Raw genomic sequence first — 16,709 nt, 5'->3', positions numbered from 1 at the left:
TGATGGTGTGGATAAAAAATAAAACATTAAGAACTTTTAATACCTAAATGCATTCATTCACTTATTTCACTAAAACGAATTATCCTGGTCAGAGGATCTAGTTCATCTTCTGCAGGGGTTTGAAAGGAGGGAGGAAACCAAAGAACCAGAGAAAAACGCAGAATCTGGAGGAATCCTGCACAGGCACAGAAGAACATGTAAAACAAATTAGAAACAGTGATTAGAGATGAGGATCAAACCCAGAACTGGGACAGGACCTAAGCTTCTGTCTGACGCACACTGTGCCACTGTGCTAAAACTAAAAGTAATTTTCTAAAAGCTCTTTTATATTAATTAAGTCTGCATACTTAACTACACACCTAGATAGTAGTGTAAACATATAAATATATCAGCATGTAAATAAATTATATCCATGGTTTCTGACCCATTTTCTCTGCGACCAGCACATGATTACGCGTATGAAAGGCTTGGTAAGGTGTTTTGGGTACAGATAAAAACCTGGACCTTTAAGCAATGGGCCCTGGAGATAAACAACATCAACTACATTAACCACTAGGCAGTGATGCAACTTGCTGCCTTATAGTACCACTGTCATGAGGACTTGGGTTTAAATCTCACCTTAGATAATTACTGTTGGAAAATTTTTTCACTGCCTGTGTGGGTTTTCTCCCACCTACCAAAACATGCAGATGGATTACCCACTTAAGCCCAGATAAGTTAGTAAGTGAAAAGACACGTGTCCTGCGTTGGACTAGCACCCTGCTTATGGTGTATTCCAGCCTTGCACCAGTGTTTCAGAGTGGAACCGGGGTTTTTACGCCCTCTGGCAACCTTGGAGGGAGGGACTACGGGGTGGACATATGGCAACTTGGTTTTGTATGGGACGAGGACAATTGAGCGACGCTCCTCTGTTCAAGTATTCGCTCAAGAAAGTGCTTTTGTTTATGGCAGAGATGAGCTTAATAGCACAGCTGGTGTTTAAAGTGTTGGTCTAACTTACTGACCATTTCTCTCGCCAAAGAGAATCCTTTGTTTAATAATAAGACGCCTTTTAAAATTACTCGATCAACATATGCTTGTATTACGGTCGAGGCCAAAGGGAACAGTGGTATTTTGCCAAGGAATTAGAGCTGTTTTTAAACTGCAGTCTCATTACTAGCTTCACTGTGGACAGTGTCACCAATGTTCCGGCAGCCTCCAATTTACTATAGGCGAGTCTAGTAATTTTTGGATTAGATCTGAACAGTTTGGTGCTTTTCTCAACCTTGGCAGAGACCTTCCTTTTATGTACTTTTTAATAGATGCAGTCAGACTAGCTCTTATTATAGTTCTCAGTGACATTATTAGTGTGGCATGTTTAAAAGTAACATCATGTCATCTAGAAGGCGAGGAATGCAGCCTTGACATGTGGGCACTCCAATGCAAGGCATCACTCACTCATCCATCCACTTATTCACACATAGAGGCAATTTAGATCAGCAAATCCACATACTGGTATGCTTTGGAAGGTTGGAGAAAACTGTATTCTTTTATTTTCCCCGTGCATTGGATAGGTAAACTATTGGACATCATAGTTTGGGCATAAAGCGGAAAATCTGAAAGCTGTGATTCATGATGCCCTCTCACCTGCTCTGCATTCCAGCCATATGGCCCCACTGGCCTGCTATCTTCAACCATGTGCTCCATCCAGATCAAACAAGGCAGTAAAACAGATGCTACAGGGTCAGAGCTCTCGTTGCTGTAAAACCTATTGAAGTTCTGATTCGCTTAAGTCCTCAAATTAAGGAAAATGTTCTACACATTCTCCAGGTCTAAGTCTGTATTAAATCTGTATACAAGGCTAAAACTAAACAAGATCCTGTTTTTCATCACATGGTTTCAAGTCCAGCACTTAATACCAGGAACAGAATGCGCTTTTTAGTTGTTGGTGAGAGAATTATTCTATTGCCACATGGAGGTTTGGTAATAAATAGCTATTTGGACAGGGCTCGCTCCGTGCTTCATTTTTTGTGTTAGTGACGCTAATAAGACTTGAGTTCAAATTCCAGGGGTGTCAAAGACCCACTGTTGGCCCATATTTGCTTTGCTGCATGGCTGGACTTCCTTTAAATCTACAAATTGTGACAAATTTAAGGGGGAAAACAGCATAAAGTGTCTTTAGTCATGAACTGAACTAGAGAGTTGGAAATACTTAATATTTATTGAGCTGTTGTATTGATGGTGGTAGAAACACTAATGACTAAAAACACTAATCTGCTTTAATTCCAAGGTAGTCATTAAGGAGTCGTTCATTATTATTGTTGCTGCCCTTGTTTTAAATTAAAATAAACATGTGCTGTTTTGATTAATGAACAGACTGTAGATGTGAACAGACCACAAACTCTGTAGTGACCACATTTTCCTGGAAAATTGCTAAAATAATCCAATTCAGAAAGTGTGGGCTGTTGTTTCTCTCACATTTCACCACTTACATCTGAAACAATCTGTTCACAACACCATAGGTTAGGATATCTTAGAATGACAAAGGCAGGAAACCTTTTAAACAGCTATGTTCCAGGCAGTGAAAAACCCTCTAAATGTTTAACATTTACTCTTTTAGGTCAGGAACTTCAACCCTTTCAGGTGCAGCTGAAGTCAAATATTGACATACACTTGTAAGAGAAATGCCAGTGGGACTGTCCTTAAGGCAGAGTTGCTGTTGGGCCATATTGTTTCAGTATTTACAATGGATTATATAGTGCTCTGCGGGAGGTTAAAAGTTGGGCATTTTTATTATTAAACCCTGATCTATAATTTAAAAAAAATGTCACTGTATTTACTTTGAGATCAAGTGACACTGCACACAAGTGGACCACATTAAACTATGTGATCTCTAATGGCAAATAATTTAGGGGTAAATACTTATGCAATTAAAATTGCAATTTTTTTTATTAGTAATTAATTTATGCAATCTCTATTATAATTTGTTAATATCAACAAATTTTAAATTGGATACCCAAAAAACAGACATGTTTACAACTGTGTTACATCAACTTTACTTTTAATATCATTTGTAATGGTCTGGGACAAAGGCAATTTTGTGCTTTCAAAACTGTGGTGACCATTTAGGGATGCCCTTACCTGCTTCATACAGACTCTGGTGTAAATTAAAATTGACCCTAAGTTCTGGCCTAGCCAACATTTTTCAGATGAATTCAAATACCATCTGCAAGGCAGGCCTTATAACGCTGCAAAAAGAGTGGAAGCTTTTTTAGCAGCAAAGGGTGTATTAGCACCATATTGAAATACCACATCTGTCTATTCTTTAATATTAAAAAAGGGTGTTTCATGTCTGAGCTATGAAAAATAAAATACGTTTTTCCTCAAAAGCGTTATTAAGATGGAGCCAAGAACGGACCACTGTCATTATAGTGTCGAAATCAAAACTCATCACATTTCAGATAAATCAGGTATGTTTTTATACCACTACACTAATTCTTGGAAGCTGAGTCAGAAACTATTCCTGAGCTGGATGATACAGGTGGTATTAAATCTCATCTGGTTTCTAATATTTAGAAGAAAAAACCTTAAACTTTTGAGATAACATTCTGTGGTGGATGGGAAACAACCAAATGATCTTATGTTTAAAGCATTTGTACATGTGTGTAACTTTCTGAAAAACATTTATTTTTCCAACCATGGTACTTAAAATGCTTCTCTTACAAACGTTGGCTGCCAGCCTAGAGAGGAACCTACCATAGACTTGAAGCATCATTTTCCATATTTCCTACTCCATCAAGGACCTGGATGAATCCATGATCTGTGAATTAAACTGAGACTTTTAGCAGGAACACTTAAGCTGGTGGAATTTCCTCTAGACCTGTCTGGTAGTATTGGGACTCCTCCAGATAAACTATACAGTCTGAAAGCATGTGTGGCTACTTTAGGATAAATGGACAGAAAATAACGTGGAAAAAAATGCAGGGGGAATAAAGGCAAACGATATGACAAAAAGTGGACAAGTCAGTGCAGGACAGCATGAAATTATTATTGCAACAAATAGGGCCTGTTTAAAATAAAAAAATTAATTTTGTGGACAATTTTATTACTGCACAGTACATTTAAAGAAACCATGAAGCACCAAACAGAAAAACCACTGTCTATTTAGTTGTTTTTACCCATTAAATAACAGAATCTATCCAAACTCTTCTGTAATCTTAAGGGTAGTGCTTTACTGCTTAAGTTGCCCTATAATTATTTTAAACAGTTGCCTTGCTAGTCACTGCCACCTTAACATACTGTATGTTGCATGCTATTTTTAATACATCTGTTTGTGAATGTTCAAATCCCTGTAAATTTAGTTCCTAATCTTGAAAATAACAATAATACACTTTAATATGTAAAGTAGGTACAGTAGGACTGTAACAGAGCAGTTTACCAGCAAATTCCAGCTAAGGAATGTTAAATAGCTGCTTTATGGCCAACTTGGTGATATAAATAATTTTATTCATCACTTTAGTTGTGAACATGGCCAATTTCAATATGAATACTACAAATTCTAAAACCTTTCAGTGCAGTTAAAGCCCTAAATGTCTAATATCCTCAGCCTTGGGCTATAATAGATAAAAACAGAGGGGTCTGTTTGTTCAAGTTTCAATACAAAAGCACAAAAGTTCAAAGACCTTCTGCAAAGACTTTGCAAAATATGTAAACACAAGCAAACTGGGTGATTTGTTACCAATTTCTGGACCTGTTATGTAACAGGACACAGTATGCAGATGTTAGAAAGAGGGCAATGTTAGGTGAGCTGACCACAATACCGTGTTTTTCATTGGACTGAGCCCTGATAAAGCCAATATTCTGGGACTAGAGTTTCTGAGGCTGAGACTAGAGTTTAAGTAACACATTCTTTACATTTTATTTATTCCAGCACTATTTTAACCCACTTGTACCCAATTTAGTTGTTACCTACAACTAAACCTTTTACATGCCAGCTACCTACCTGTGACGGTGGGGGCTAGTACAACTTACTGAGAGACATGAAGCCAATACCTTCTTTGTGCAATGCAGCACATGCACACTACTTCTTTAGGCAGATCTGCACACTTGCACCATTTTAATGTGGATGGTACCCATTTAAATCCAGGACTATTCATACTGTACTGTATGTGCCATTATCCATTTTTGATTGCACAAAGACACTTTGCAAAGCTAGATTAAGGTAAGGCTGTGATGGCATTCTCCAACAAATACTGAGAGCAAAACCAGCCACATTTTCAGTTTGCCCTGCTGTATTGTTTAATTTTCCATAGCTCTGTTTTAGTTTTTTATTTTTGACCTGCCCTGCTTTAATTAAATCTGTCTAATCAACCATGTGTATCGTTTCTGAAACCACACATTCAGCCCGCTTAGGTACACTTGGTCCCTGGTCAAGAAAGGTAAACAAATGCTGAGTTTACTGCTGTACTCAGGTACATTACAGGTCACTTGGCTTGCATTAGAAACAACTACCAAAAGTGGAATCACAGATTGATAAACGTACAGGGTGACGTCCAATGGAAATGGGGTATTGGAGGGGTGGTGCCGAGTTTGTTTCTCATCTTTGGTCACTGTCCGTGTCCACACTGAACTCTTTCTGGTAGTTTAATTTACTTCTACCTACCAATAAACATCTAGAGGAATTAATTTATTCATAGTAACAAATTCCCTTTTTAGTCAGGGTCAATTAAATTCCCACAGACATACTTAAAATATTTTAAGAAGTCTGGTCAAGAAAGTGGCCGTGGCTGTTGTTATAGCTAAAATAGATCACTTAGAGGTCACTCTATTTTAATACCATTTGTTTTTCAAATGGACTGACCAACAAGCTCATGGTCAGATGTCCAAATCTTAAATATGTGGGTGAATGAGCAATAGAGTGGCACCATGCTCAGGATGGATTCCTGCCTTCCAGTACGTGTTTCCAGAGGGTGCTGGGCCCACCACGACAACGATCCTAAAGCTGCTATTGTAACTAAATTGGCAATACAGTATAAAAGAACTTGAGCATGTTGTGCCCTCTACTGGTTATTAAAACAACTTACTACTATGTGTCACCAACACAATAGGTCCTCACGTTCCATTTAAAATGAGCAGATACATACTGTATGTTCAGAATAAAGTAGACACCTGAAAATCATTTCAACAATTAATTACTGCTAATCTACAGGGATGGGAGAGGGTGCCCTTAGGGTGTGTCTCTCCGCATGCAACGCTAGGTGGCGCCAAACTCATCAATGTGTGGGTGGCAAAGATGCATCTGGCTGCTGGTCGTGTTACGGAGGGGATACGGGTTAGCTTCAATCACCTCCGTCAGGGCAGGGTTCGGCATAGACAGAGAGAAAGCATGATGCTAATTGAACAATTGGATGCGCTAAAAGGGGAGAAAAGGGGTAAAAAAAAAAAAAAAAAAAAACATTATAATTACTGCTAATCTCCCACATGCTCCTCTAAAATCACGAACTAAACTAAAAATGCTTTACACGATTTTGAAACATGACTGTAGTAATTTGCTTCCATTCATATATCATTGAGGTAGGGTACTAAATATGAATATACTTCCGGACTGCCAACAAGCTTAAAATGTTAAACTCACAAGGAAATGTAAATTACTTATTATTATTACCATTATAGTTATTATTACTATTGCTATTGTAGTTATTATTATCATCATCATTATTATTATCATTATAACAGCACAAGTGTCCTTTGGACCTGGCATTGAAATTCATCTAAACATTCTAATGGAAAAAATTTAATACAAATTAAATTTTTATCCCTCAAATAAATAATACATTTTACATTATCTCTCCACAAATAAAATTGCAATGCATCACCTAATTCAAACTGTCTTTAATAAAAAAAATCAAATAAAGTTTGATTTACTACATGAAAAGTCCCAAATGTTACTGGACTTAAAATGACTTGAGACCATATATGCATAAACACAAAGACATGGTTTAAAATGCATGTATTTATGGTCCAGTTCTCCAGTATTTACATGGATTAACCCTGCAGCATCCTGCCTGCCCACTGCTGCCAATGTTATTGTGGATGGCAGGCATCATGACACTTTCTTTCTTATTAGCTACATAAAAAATAAAAGCATGTGGATGGCGGGTATTTTTGACTGTTATTGTACTCAATACAACAGCAGTTTACACTGATACACATAAGACACATATAGATCATATAATGGCACTGAGTACATACACATTCCATACATACAGGTAGTTACGCATTATACCGCACAAGACGTAATGACTGCTAAGGCACACTTGGTTTGCGATGTGGAAGAGATTGATGTGGAACCTTCCCACTAGAGTGATGTCTCTTTTGGAATTGGTCCTGTTGGAGGAGGTTGGAAGCTATTAATCTCTTTTAAAGTGACTCCTGGGAAGAAAAGAAAGAGTGGAAAAACAGATAAATATAAGATATAATAAAAAGAGACATGCACACATCAACTGCTTTATCCTGGTCAGGGTCACAGCAGCTTTTACTAGCTTTACTAGAAAACAGTAGGCGCAAGACAAAAACACCCTGGACAGGATGCCAATTCATCGCAAGGCTTCAGCCATCTTCCCCTTCAGACATAGCCAATCATGTCTGTGTAGACGCCAGCCTGGCCAAAAGCAACACTGAGATTCAAACTTAGGTGTCAGCAGTGATGAGCTGGCATAATACGCTGCTATGCCACTTGATTGCCTCTGTTCACACCTCAGTTATATTAAATTGAAGGCAAAACTATAATATAAAAGAACTGAATTTAATCTTGGGGCTTTTTGCCAGAGACGAACCTAGAGGGCAAGCAAACTAAGCAATTAAAGACCTACTTTTTGAACTTTGTATACGTTAAATAAAACATATGGTCTCTGTTTATATTTCCATGAATTTCTCCAATTTGCAGATACCACTTAAGAATTGTGGGTAGTGTAACAGTTCAGCAGGAATGCAGAAACGGTGCCAACTTGCAGGGTTTATAGTTATTGGCTCCACATCATGCCAACGTCCTAGAAACAGTAGCCAGGAAATAGCATCTTTATGAGCTAAAACCCATGGGATGTGAACACTCATAGTAGAGATCACTTTTTACTTACTTTTAATCACACAAGCTCACAGTTGAACGGAACTGGCTGGCATCACAGCCCAAAAGAAGTGCTCCCATGTTCGAGCTATTGACAGCTTGTAACATGGTCAGTGCTCAGACGCGTAATGCTTATTTTATAGGACAAGCGCTTTTTCCACTGTGCCACTCAGAAGCCCTGGCCACCTTAAAACAGTGTATTCTCAAGCATGTGATCAATGCACACCACTTACGTTTCCACTGTTCTAAAGACTGCACAGCATTATCCAGCGAGTGATCATATGGCTGAGCCTCAGTTTCCTCGTTTGGCTCCCTAAAGTCGGCGAAGTAGGGCAGAGCCAGACCTTTATCAGCCGTCACCCTGCTGTCCGGGTCCAGAAGCAGCATGGACTCCAGCACAGCAATGGCTGCAGACGATAAGACAACACTCAACTTAGATTCAAAGAACTTTGGGCTTCAACAACTGATTTATTGTACTGATAACATTTAGTGACTACAGACTACCATTTATTATGTCTCATATGCTGGGCTTGTACCTTGAGGACTGGCCTCTGGCATCAGAACTTGAATATCTCTCTTTTTAAGTCTCGGCAGCCTCTGAATGTAACTTTTGGCCTGGAAAAAATTAGGCTGGGTTATTTAGCTTTCAGGGACTGTTCTGTAAATGGATAAATAAGAAAATAAAAGGCCATGTCAACTGATCTGACTGACATACGCAGCATAACTTACATCTTCTGACTGCAGTTTAGAGATGAACTCTTGTGTGGGTGTTCCAGTGATCTTCATGATTTCTGTCAACTGATCCAGGTCTGAAGCAAATGTGTGTCAAGGGTCAAAAGGTACAAGCTATTGTCATTTGACTGGATCAAAGAACATAATAATGAGGTGTCAATACATTTAATAATATGGTAGGAATTACTACAAAGCTTATTAAATTGGTGGTGAAAAGTAATTTAACCCAAAATAAAAAAAAATACTACAAGAAAGCATTGATGAATTTGTGTGACTGTACTAGACTACGACCCTACAGTAGAGATCCTTTGAGAGAATGATCTCAATGTTACAGTTGTTAAATTGAAGGATACGATCATTTCCCTTGAAAAGTGGTTTACCCATGAGCATCTCTGCCATGATACAGCCAACAGACCAGATGTCCACTAAAAACAGAAAGAGAAAGACTTATTTTATATTTTTGACATTTAGCAGACACATTTTTTATTCAGTGACTTACAATTGTGACTGAATACAATCCAAGCTATTAGGGGTTAAAGACCTTACTCAGGGGCCCAACAGTGGCAACCTGACAGCCATGGAAATCAATCCAGCAACATTTCAATTACCTGTTCAGTATCATAACCACTGAGCTACCACTGCCACTTAGATTACCTTTTCCAGCAAGTGTGAAATTTTTTTTACAACCAGATACATTATGTCAGATACACTATATGGACAAAAGTATTGGGACACTCCTTCTAATTACTGAATGCATGTGTTTTAGCCACAATAATCGCCAACAGGTGTAATAAATCAGTTATACAAAGGAAATGGTATGCTTCAAACTTTGTTGCAACATTACAGGGAAGGCCTCCTGATCCAGTTTCAGCATTACTGTGCCGCTGTGCACAAAGTAAAGAATCTCCAGTGGCCTGAACAGTGTCCTGACCTCAGCCCTACTGAACAACTGTAACATCAATTAAGGCTTTCTTAACCAACATCATTGCCAAGCCATATACATGTTTTTTTTTTGAGGAATGGGCACAAAATTTCCACAGACATTCTTCAAAAACCTTGTGAAAAGCTGTTGTATCTGCAAAGATCACATAGAGGTAACTCTATTTTCATTTAATTTGTTTTTGAGACGATGTCCAACAAGGACATGGTTAGCTGTCCTATTTTTGGCCATATAGTGCAGATGCACCTAAAACATGTTTTAAACATACTATTGTTTATTATAAATAATACTATTTTATTATTGCTATTTAATAATAATAAAGATAACCAGTACATACATTCCCAACGTGGTTTTGAATGTGTGTGTGTGCAATGATCAGCTAAAAAAAGAATGGTGACTTTGTATACACACATTACTGAAGCAATTCTGGTGTATTGTAAAACAAGCACTTCAAACTAACTGCAGCATGGTCAAACTTGTCAGAAAGTAAAAGTAGTTATGTGTCGAATAACATTGAGCAATAACATTTCTAGTCATTTAAAAGAGCTTGTTAAACGGCTGTCATTAATGATATATTTACTGAAGCTGCTAAGTTCCAAGCATGATTACGATATGTTAAAGGCATGTAACCAAGCAACTCTGGTTCTAAAAAAGAATTTTCAATGCAATTCAAATCAAAGCCGTTTACAATGCATATACAACACAGGATTACAGTTATAGCTTGTGAAGGTGACATTTAGCCAGATATCCAAAATCATAACAGCTCATAAAATAGTTTAGTATTTTTATTGTGTGGGAAGTGCTAGCTGTGCATTACGTAATTAAACTTTTTGGCATGAGAACAATTTACAAATCATGTACACACCCATTTCTTTCTCTGTTCATGTAACATCACTTTAAATACATTTGTACAGACAAATAGCTCTATTTAATTAAGACAGACCAGGTCACAGACTAGGTCTATATCCAGTCTAAACGTTCTTAATAAAGCCAAATTACAGCCAATAAAGACGTTAGAGCAGTTACTGTGCTGTCTGAAGATCATTTATTACTTCCACAATTGCACAACTCACCAGTCTGTGTGTAGTGCATCCAGTTGAGGATGACCTCGGGGGCTCTGTACCAGCGTGTCACCACATATCCTGTCATTTCACTGTCAGTTTGACGGGCCAGACCAAAATCCAGAATCTAGCACAGAGAACATACATATGAACATTCCGACCTACTTTAATTCAGGCAGATCTAAACCACATATATGTAGGGTGTTACCTTGAGCTCACAGTCTTCATTGATGGCTAAATTACCTGGCTTGAGGTCCTGCAAGTTAAAACTACAAGCAATGAGCAACAATGAATCATTAGTCCAATGTTATGTACAGTTGAATTTGATTGGTTTATTGAAAACAGCTGAAAGTTTGCACATTTTGCTAATAAACCTAATTTTTAAATGTGGGTTAAATAATTTTGATAGCAACTGTAGTTGTTTAAAAACATTTAGCTTACCCTGTGAATGATGCCAGCAGCATGAATATACTGTAAATTCAAGAAGAAACGGTGTGAGTTCCAACCATACAATCAGCAAAATCGACAAGAAATACACATCTTTATTAGGGCTTTTTAAAATCGGCAATGTGGAGAGCAGACAGAGCCACAAAATCATTCAAAAAATCTAAATAAATCTTAGATAAAACATGAATAGAACTGGGAATCTAAGGGAGATTATTACCTTAATTGAAAACCTATTAAATGTTTTAAGCACACATGGTCATGTGACAGCTTTTTATAAGCTTTGGTTGCCCCGCTTCGTGCACCAACACCCCCCACCCCCTTCACCTGCCCCCCCAAAAAAAACCTTTGAAATAATGTCTTAACTTTAGGCAGTAATACAACCATCAAAATAATGTTAAAGCAGTTATTACCTATAACTTGACCTCACTGTATTTAGTTAATGCTAGTGCAATAATTTCAGCTGTTACTGAAGCACAATGGGAATTCACATCTACTGTAGATCTTACACACAGGGGCAAAAAAGTAGCTGTTAAGAAGGTTGTTAAAAAACCTTAATAAATAAACTGCCATGTTTAGGGTCAACTAGTCGAACAAGTGTGATTCAGGGACACGCTGCTGCTCTTTTATTTTGATGCCACAGAAAACATAAAAATTAGAATCGCATTAAAATCACATCAAAAGGGTAAAAATGCATTGATTCATTAAGTCATGTGTATTATAACTGTGTGATCCACACCTTAAGTCCCCTTAGTATCTGATAGACAAGGTACTGAATTCGTTCCTCTGAAAGCTTCTCCATTTTCATTAGTTTCCCAAGATCAGTGCCCATAAAAGGCATTACCAGGCAACTGTGGAAGAAAGAGAGGTCTGAATGACCAAGACACTACAAAAATATTGATATACAAATACTGTAAACTCATGATAATATCTGGCAATATTCAAAACACACTTATACTAGGACAAGGCAATTAAGCTGTACATTAGTTAATTATTTATATTTACATATTGATATTTTCAATACAGAGCGATTTACAGAAGTTCTGTCCTCATTAAACAACAGAGTGATTTACAGAAGTTCTGTCCTTATTAAACTATTTCTTTCTTGGAGAGACATGGTTTGGTGTAGTTAAAAGGGAGCAGTCAACAATTTTTTTAAATCAGAAAAAGCCTGTAAACTTATTTCGCAATGTAAACAACATTAATGCATGAGCCCACCACAGCTTAGACAGAGTTTTAAGTCTTAGTGCTACCACGGGGTCAGTTTTTTATTCTTTTCTACACAAGCTGTGTTTTGTAAAATCAAATTCTGTTGAAACATTAAATGAGTAACTGAGTATAAAATTTGACAAGGCAAAACAAAAATACAAACAGGATCAACGTCAGCATCACATACAAAAACTTAATAGGAAAATTAAACACTAAGCTCACAAGTCTTGAAATCTGTCCACTGTAATATCTGCAGTGAAAACATCCAGCAGGCCGATAACCTGAATTCAGTAAAACAAAGAGAGATATGTTAATACGGTTCGAAACCCTCCTATTAAAATCATAGCTTAAATAAAACACACCGTACACATCTAGACTTACTCACATTGTCATGCTTCATGTGTTTGAGCAGTCGGAGTTCCCTGTAAGCTCTCTTGGCAAATAGTTCTGATTGGAATGGCCGGTTGAGCTTCTTGATAGCCACTTTTGCTCCAGTCCAACGGTCCTGAGCAGAGCTAGGAAAAGAACATAAAATCTCATTGTAACACAAAGATATTCCAAGAGGACAATGATTCAAAAGATTGTGTCCAGATCAGCACATCAGCACAAAAACAGTTTACTGAACACAAAATCAAGCTTCTACCATGGCCAACTCAGTCTCCTAATCTAGACCTTAAAGAAAACCTGTGAGGTGACGAGAGTTCACAAGAGTGGACTCAGGACCCTGTATGATCTGGATAAATTCTGTAAAGAAGAAAAATGTTTTTAAATTCCCTGCTCAGTATTTAGTTTTAATTTCCCATGCAACATTTGCCTGAAGTCTATTTCCTTATTGAGTTTCTGTTAATAACTCACTGCAGTGTTAGACTTATTTTTGGTAAGGACAATTTAGTAAATATTTGAGCTCTCAAATTTATGACCTGTTATCGAAAGGCCAAAATGAAAATTCAATATATCTAATTTAATTTAGTTAAACACATAGTTTGTTTGCCTAACTGCATAAATATATTTAGTTAATAAGCCTAATAGTTATGCAGTATTTTATATATCTAAATACAGCATGGATCTGTTTTATTGGTTCATACACAGTCAGATCAAATACTTTTATCTGTAAACTAATGATGCACTACATGGCAAAAAATGCATACACCCTAACATGACATCCATACCTGCCTGTTAAATGTCCAATTCCACACTATGCACATTAACAATGTTTTGGTTTTAGGTGACAACAGTTTCCTAAGTACTTCTAAGCCCATGTGGCAAAGTAGTAACATAATGGTATCTAATGCAATGCCATCCGAGGGCTTGAAAGTCACTCACATTCAACATTGGTTTCTGTACTTGTCATACACAGGGTGAGACTTCTCCAGATTTCCTGAATCTGCTTACAATATAATTTACATTTACATTTTCAGCATTTAGCAGACGCCTTTATCCAAATTGACTTACATTACAGTTACAGTATACAGTCTGAGCAATTGAGGGTTAAGGACCTTGCTCAAGAACCAAACCTGGCAGTGGTGGGGCTTGAACCAGCGACCCTCTGATTACTGGTCCAGTACCTTAACCGCTAGGCTACAGCTGGCCCATATAATGTACAGTTGATAGTAAAATCTAGATGATTTGCACTGAGAAATCTTGCACTGAGAAATCTTCTTTTTAAACTAATATACCATTTTCTCACAATTTGGTTCAAACTTTTCACTTTTATTTTAGCCAAACGTATGTGGAAACCTGACCACGGGTTTGTTGGACATACTATGTCAAAACCATGAACATTAATATGAAGTAATCTCCTGTTCCCTATTTGCAGCTATAAAAGCCTCCATTCTTCTGGGAAGGCTTTCTACAAGTTCTAAAAGTGTGTATATAGAAATGTGACACCATTTAATAAAAAAAAACATTTTAAGGTCTGGTACAGATATGCCAAACGTGTTTAACTGGGTTTAAGTCAGGACTCTAGTCAAACGGTAAAGGGCCTTCACCAAACTGTATCCACAAGGTTGGAAGCACTTTATTGGTTTTGCTCAATTTTACAGTTTTTTTTTTGTGTTTACAATGGGTGTGGCTAAAATACCTGAACTGAACAACAAGGACGGGTGTCCACAAATTTCTGACCATATTCTGTAGCTGTACCCAATAAAGTACTAGGTGAGTGTGTATATATATACTGAAAGTGGATAGCCCTACTCACTGCGCCAGCTATTAATAACTAAATTATTGTACATTGAAATATTAAATTTGATTTATAATTTATGAATAAAGTCATTTAGTTAAAAACATCAACTGGAGGCTTAATGCTCACCATAAAAACAATGACCTGTCCTGTATATTCTTATGCACACTTCTGGTTTACTGAGCTGCTTACGACAGAACACTGCACACAGTCGAAACAGGAAACCACTGCAGACTTTATAACATGCTTAAAAATATATCAATGTCATACTTAAGTTAACAGAGCAGCATTGTTTTAAAACGTTTAACACTTCAGGTTGTATAGTCTCATTAACAATAAAGTGAAATATCAAAATTGTTTAAAGCCTTTGAAGAAATAACATGGCGTATTAATAATGGAGTGTGAAAGTAAACCCACTCACCACACAGTCCCATACGCCCCTGACCCAACGGGTTTCAAATCTTTATACCGGTCAGCTACCTCCCACACGGTTTTATTCACCTCCTGGCGACGAAAGTTGAGCCTGGAGTAATGTGACATTATTTGTTAAAAGTTTTTCCTAAAATAACTAAAGTGGTTGTTGTAAGCAAATCGTCCGTGATTTTGAGCTCTCTGTAAGGAATCACCTGAGTGAGAGTACCTGAGAGGCGCTCTACCGCGCCTGCGCTGTGAGCAAATACAGAGCCACGCCCTTCATGGAGCGCATACTCTCCTACTATGTAGTAGCTTGCTTATACAGCACAATAAGTATTTAACCATTTTATGCATTCAGTGCGTATATATCCAATTTAAAATTGTACACATAAACTCTTTGACCTCGTCCTGCTAAATATAGACAAAATATATTAATTCGTTGACTGCCTGATGTTCTCAGGTATTTTTCCACTTATCAAAATATGTTGCAAAACATGTTACTAGGTAGATTTCCAACCACAACAATGACCAGACTAAACTAGTTCCTGAGCATTCATGAATAAAACTGCATTTTTCTGTATAAAGATAAAAATGTGACTTTCCCAAACTTGTAAGCCAGAATTAGACAAATTGTTTTTAAGCTGTAGTCCATGTAGCATTTTTAGAATGTCCAGTTGCAACACTTAATAGCAAGTGTCTCTGGAATTAATGTGAGCAAACTTACTGGTAGTAAACAGCTTTATACATTTGCCTTTTCTAAATTAGCCGCTGCACTAACATCATCATGTGCAATTCTGCATGTTAACTGTTATGATATAATGAATTTGTATTTGTGAAATGCCAGGACATTACAACAGACTCACAGTGTCAGCTGTAACATTGATTATAAAGCCAACTGCTCTGTTATTCTGGAATTGCCTCTGGGTAACGACTGGAACCTACCTGATTTAAGTGTTTTCTATGAAAGAAAAAGTAAGGTAGCACCAACTTTATGCTAAGTGGTATTTTTTTAATCCATACTAATAGGGGTCTATTTTAATCCCTGCATTTAGTTCCAAACACCCATCTCATATTATTCAAAGAGTCTTAAATATAATCTTTAAATAACCATTTTACAAAATTAATGATAAACTAGGATAAATATGTAAATGTGGTTGGTTTTAAATAGAAAAATCTGTGGTAAGCAGCAGTTTATTTTGAGTAAATAAAATAAATGCAGATATAAAAGTACAGATCCTAGCTATGTATAGCTACAGTTCTATACATATGCTTGTATGTTTTTAAATAGGAGTATGAAACTTTTACTGACAAAGAAAGAAAAATGTGACATAATTGAGAACTGAATTTCAAGAAGCATGTAATTAAAAGCTAAAATGCCACAGATTTTATTTCCTTTTCTAATCAGCACAATCTTTTACTGAATCTGTCTGATACAGCTTCTTCATGCACAACCTTATATGTTATGTTCAAGCAGGCTTGTGTGAACATGTGAAGAATGCATTTGCCTCAAGGCAGAGACATTCCTTTCTGCTTTTAATGGGGTATATTCAGGGCGGGCTTCAAAAATTACACCCCTCCATAGAATGGGTTTAAAACAGTTAAAATGACATTAATATAAAAAAGAAGCTT

The 16,709-nt window shown here is 37.1% G+C and overlaps 1 protein-coding gene across 2 annotated transcripts; it reads right to left on the bottom strand.

Moving 5' to 3' along the window:
• Positions 1-6,907: 6,907 nt before the first annotated feature.
• mapk12a (mitogen-activated protein kinase 12a) lies at positions 6,908-15,268 on the bottom strand. Of its 2 annotated transcripts, none has more exons than XM_063004769.1 (12): positions 15,088-15,268; positions 12,873-13,002; positions 12,710-12,768; positions 12,018-12,129; positions 11,276-11,305; positions 11,043-11,090; positions 10,847-10,961; positions 9,187-9,258; positions 8,831-8,910; positions 8,638-8,716; positions 8,335-8,508; positions 6,908-7,410 (listed from the first exon to the last, which is right to left on the bottom strand). In XM_063004769.1, exons 1-12 carry the CDS (start codon positions 15,204-15,206, stop codon positions 7,337-7,339), a joined length of 1,092 nt encoding a protein of 363 aa, XP_062860839.1. In that variant the 5' UTR covers positions 15,207-15,268; the 3' UTR covers positions 6,908-7,336. The 2 variants fall into 2 exon arrangements, with proteins under 2 accessions (XP_062860839.1, XP_062860840.1); XM_063004770.1 differs by lacking the exon at positions 15,088-15,268 and adding an exon at positions 14,796-14,829.
• Positions 15,269-16,709: the final 1,441 nt, after the last annotated feature.

Source organism: Trichomycterus rosablanca, chromosome 11 (assembly GCF_030014385.1).
Source record: "Trichomycterus rosablanca isolate fTriRos1 chromosome 11, fTriRos1.hap1, whole genome shotgun sequence".
NCBI lineage: Eukaryota > Metazoa > Chordata > Actinopteri > Siluriformes > Trichomycteridae > Trichomycterus > Trichomycterus rosablanca.
This window is presented reverse-complemented; position numbering and strand designations above follow the sequence as displayed.

What these genes read in the sequence shown, in the direction of transcription:
- mapk12a (XM_063004769.1), bottom strand. Translation starts at nt 15,206, where the DNA reads ATGTCACATTACTCCAGGCTCAACTTTCGTCGCCAGGAGGTGAATAAA. An exon ending in AACACATGAAGCATGACAAT is followed by an intron (nt 12,769 to 12,872) that starts GTGAGTAAGTCT and finishes TACTGAATTCAG; the next exon opens with GTTATCGGCCTGCTGGATGT. An exon ending in CTAAACTGCAGTCAGAAGAT is followed by an intron (nt 8,717 to 8,830) that starts GTAAGTTATGCT and finishes AATTTTTTCCAG; the next exon opens with GCCAAAAGTTACATTCAGAG.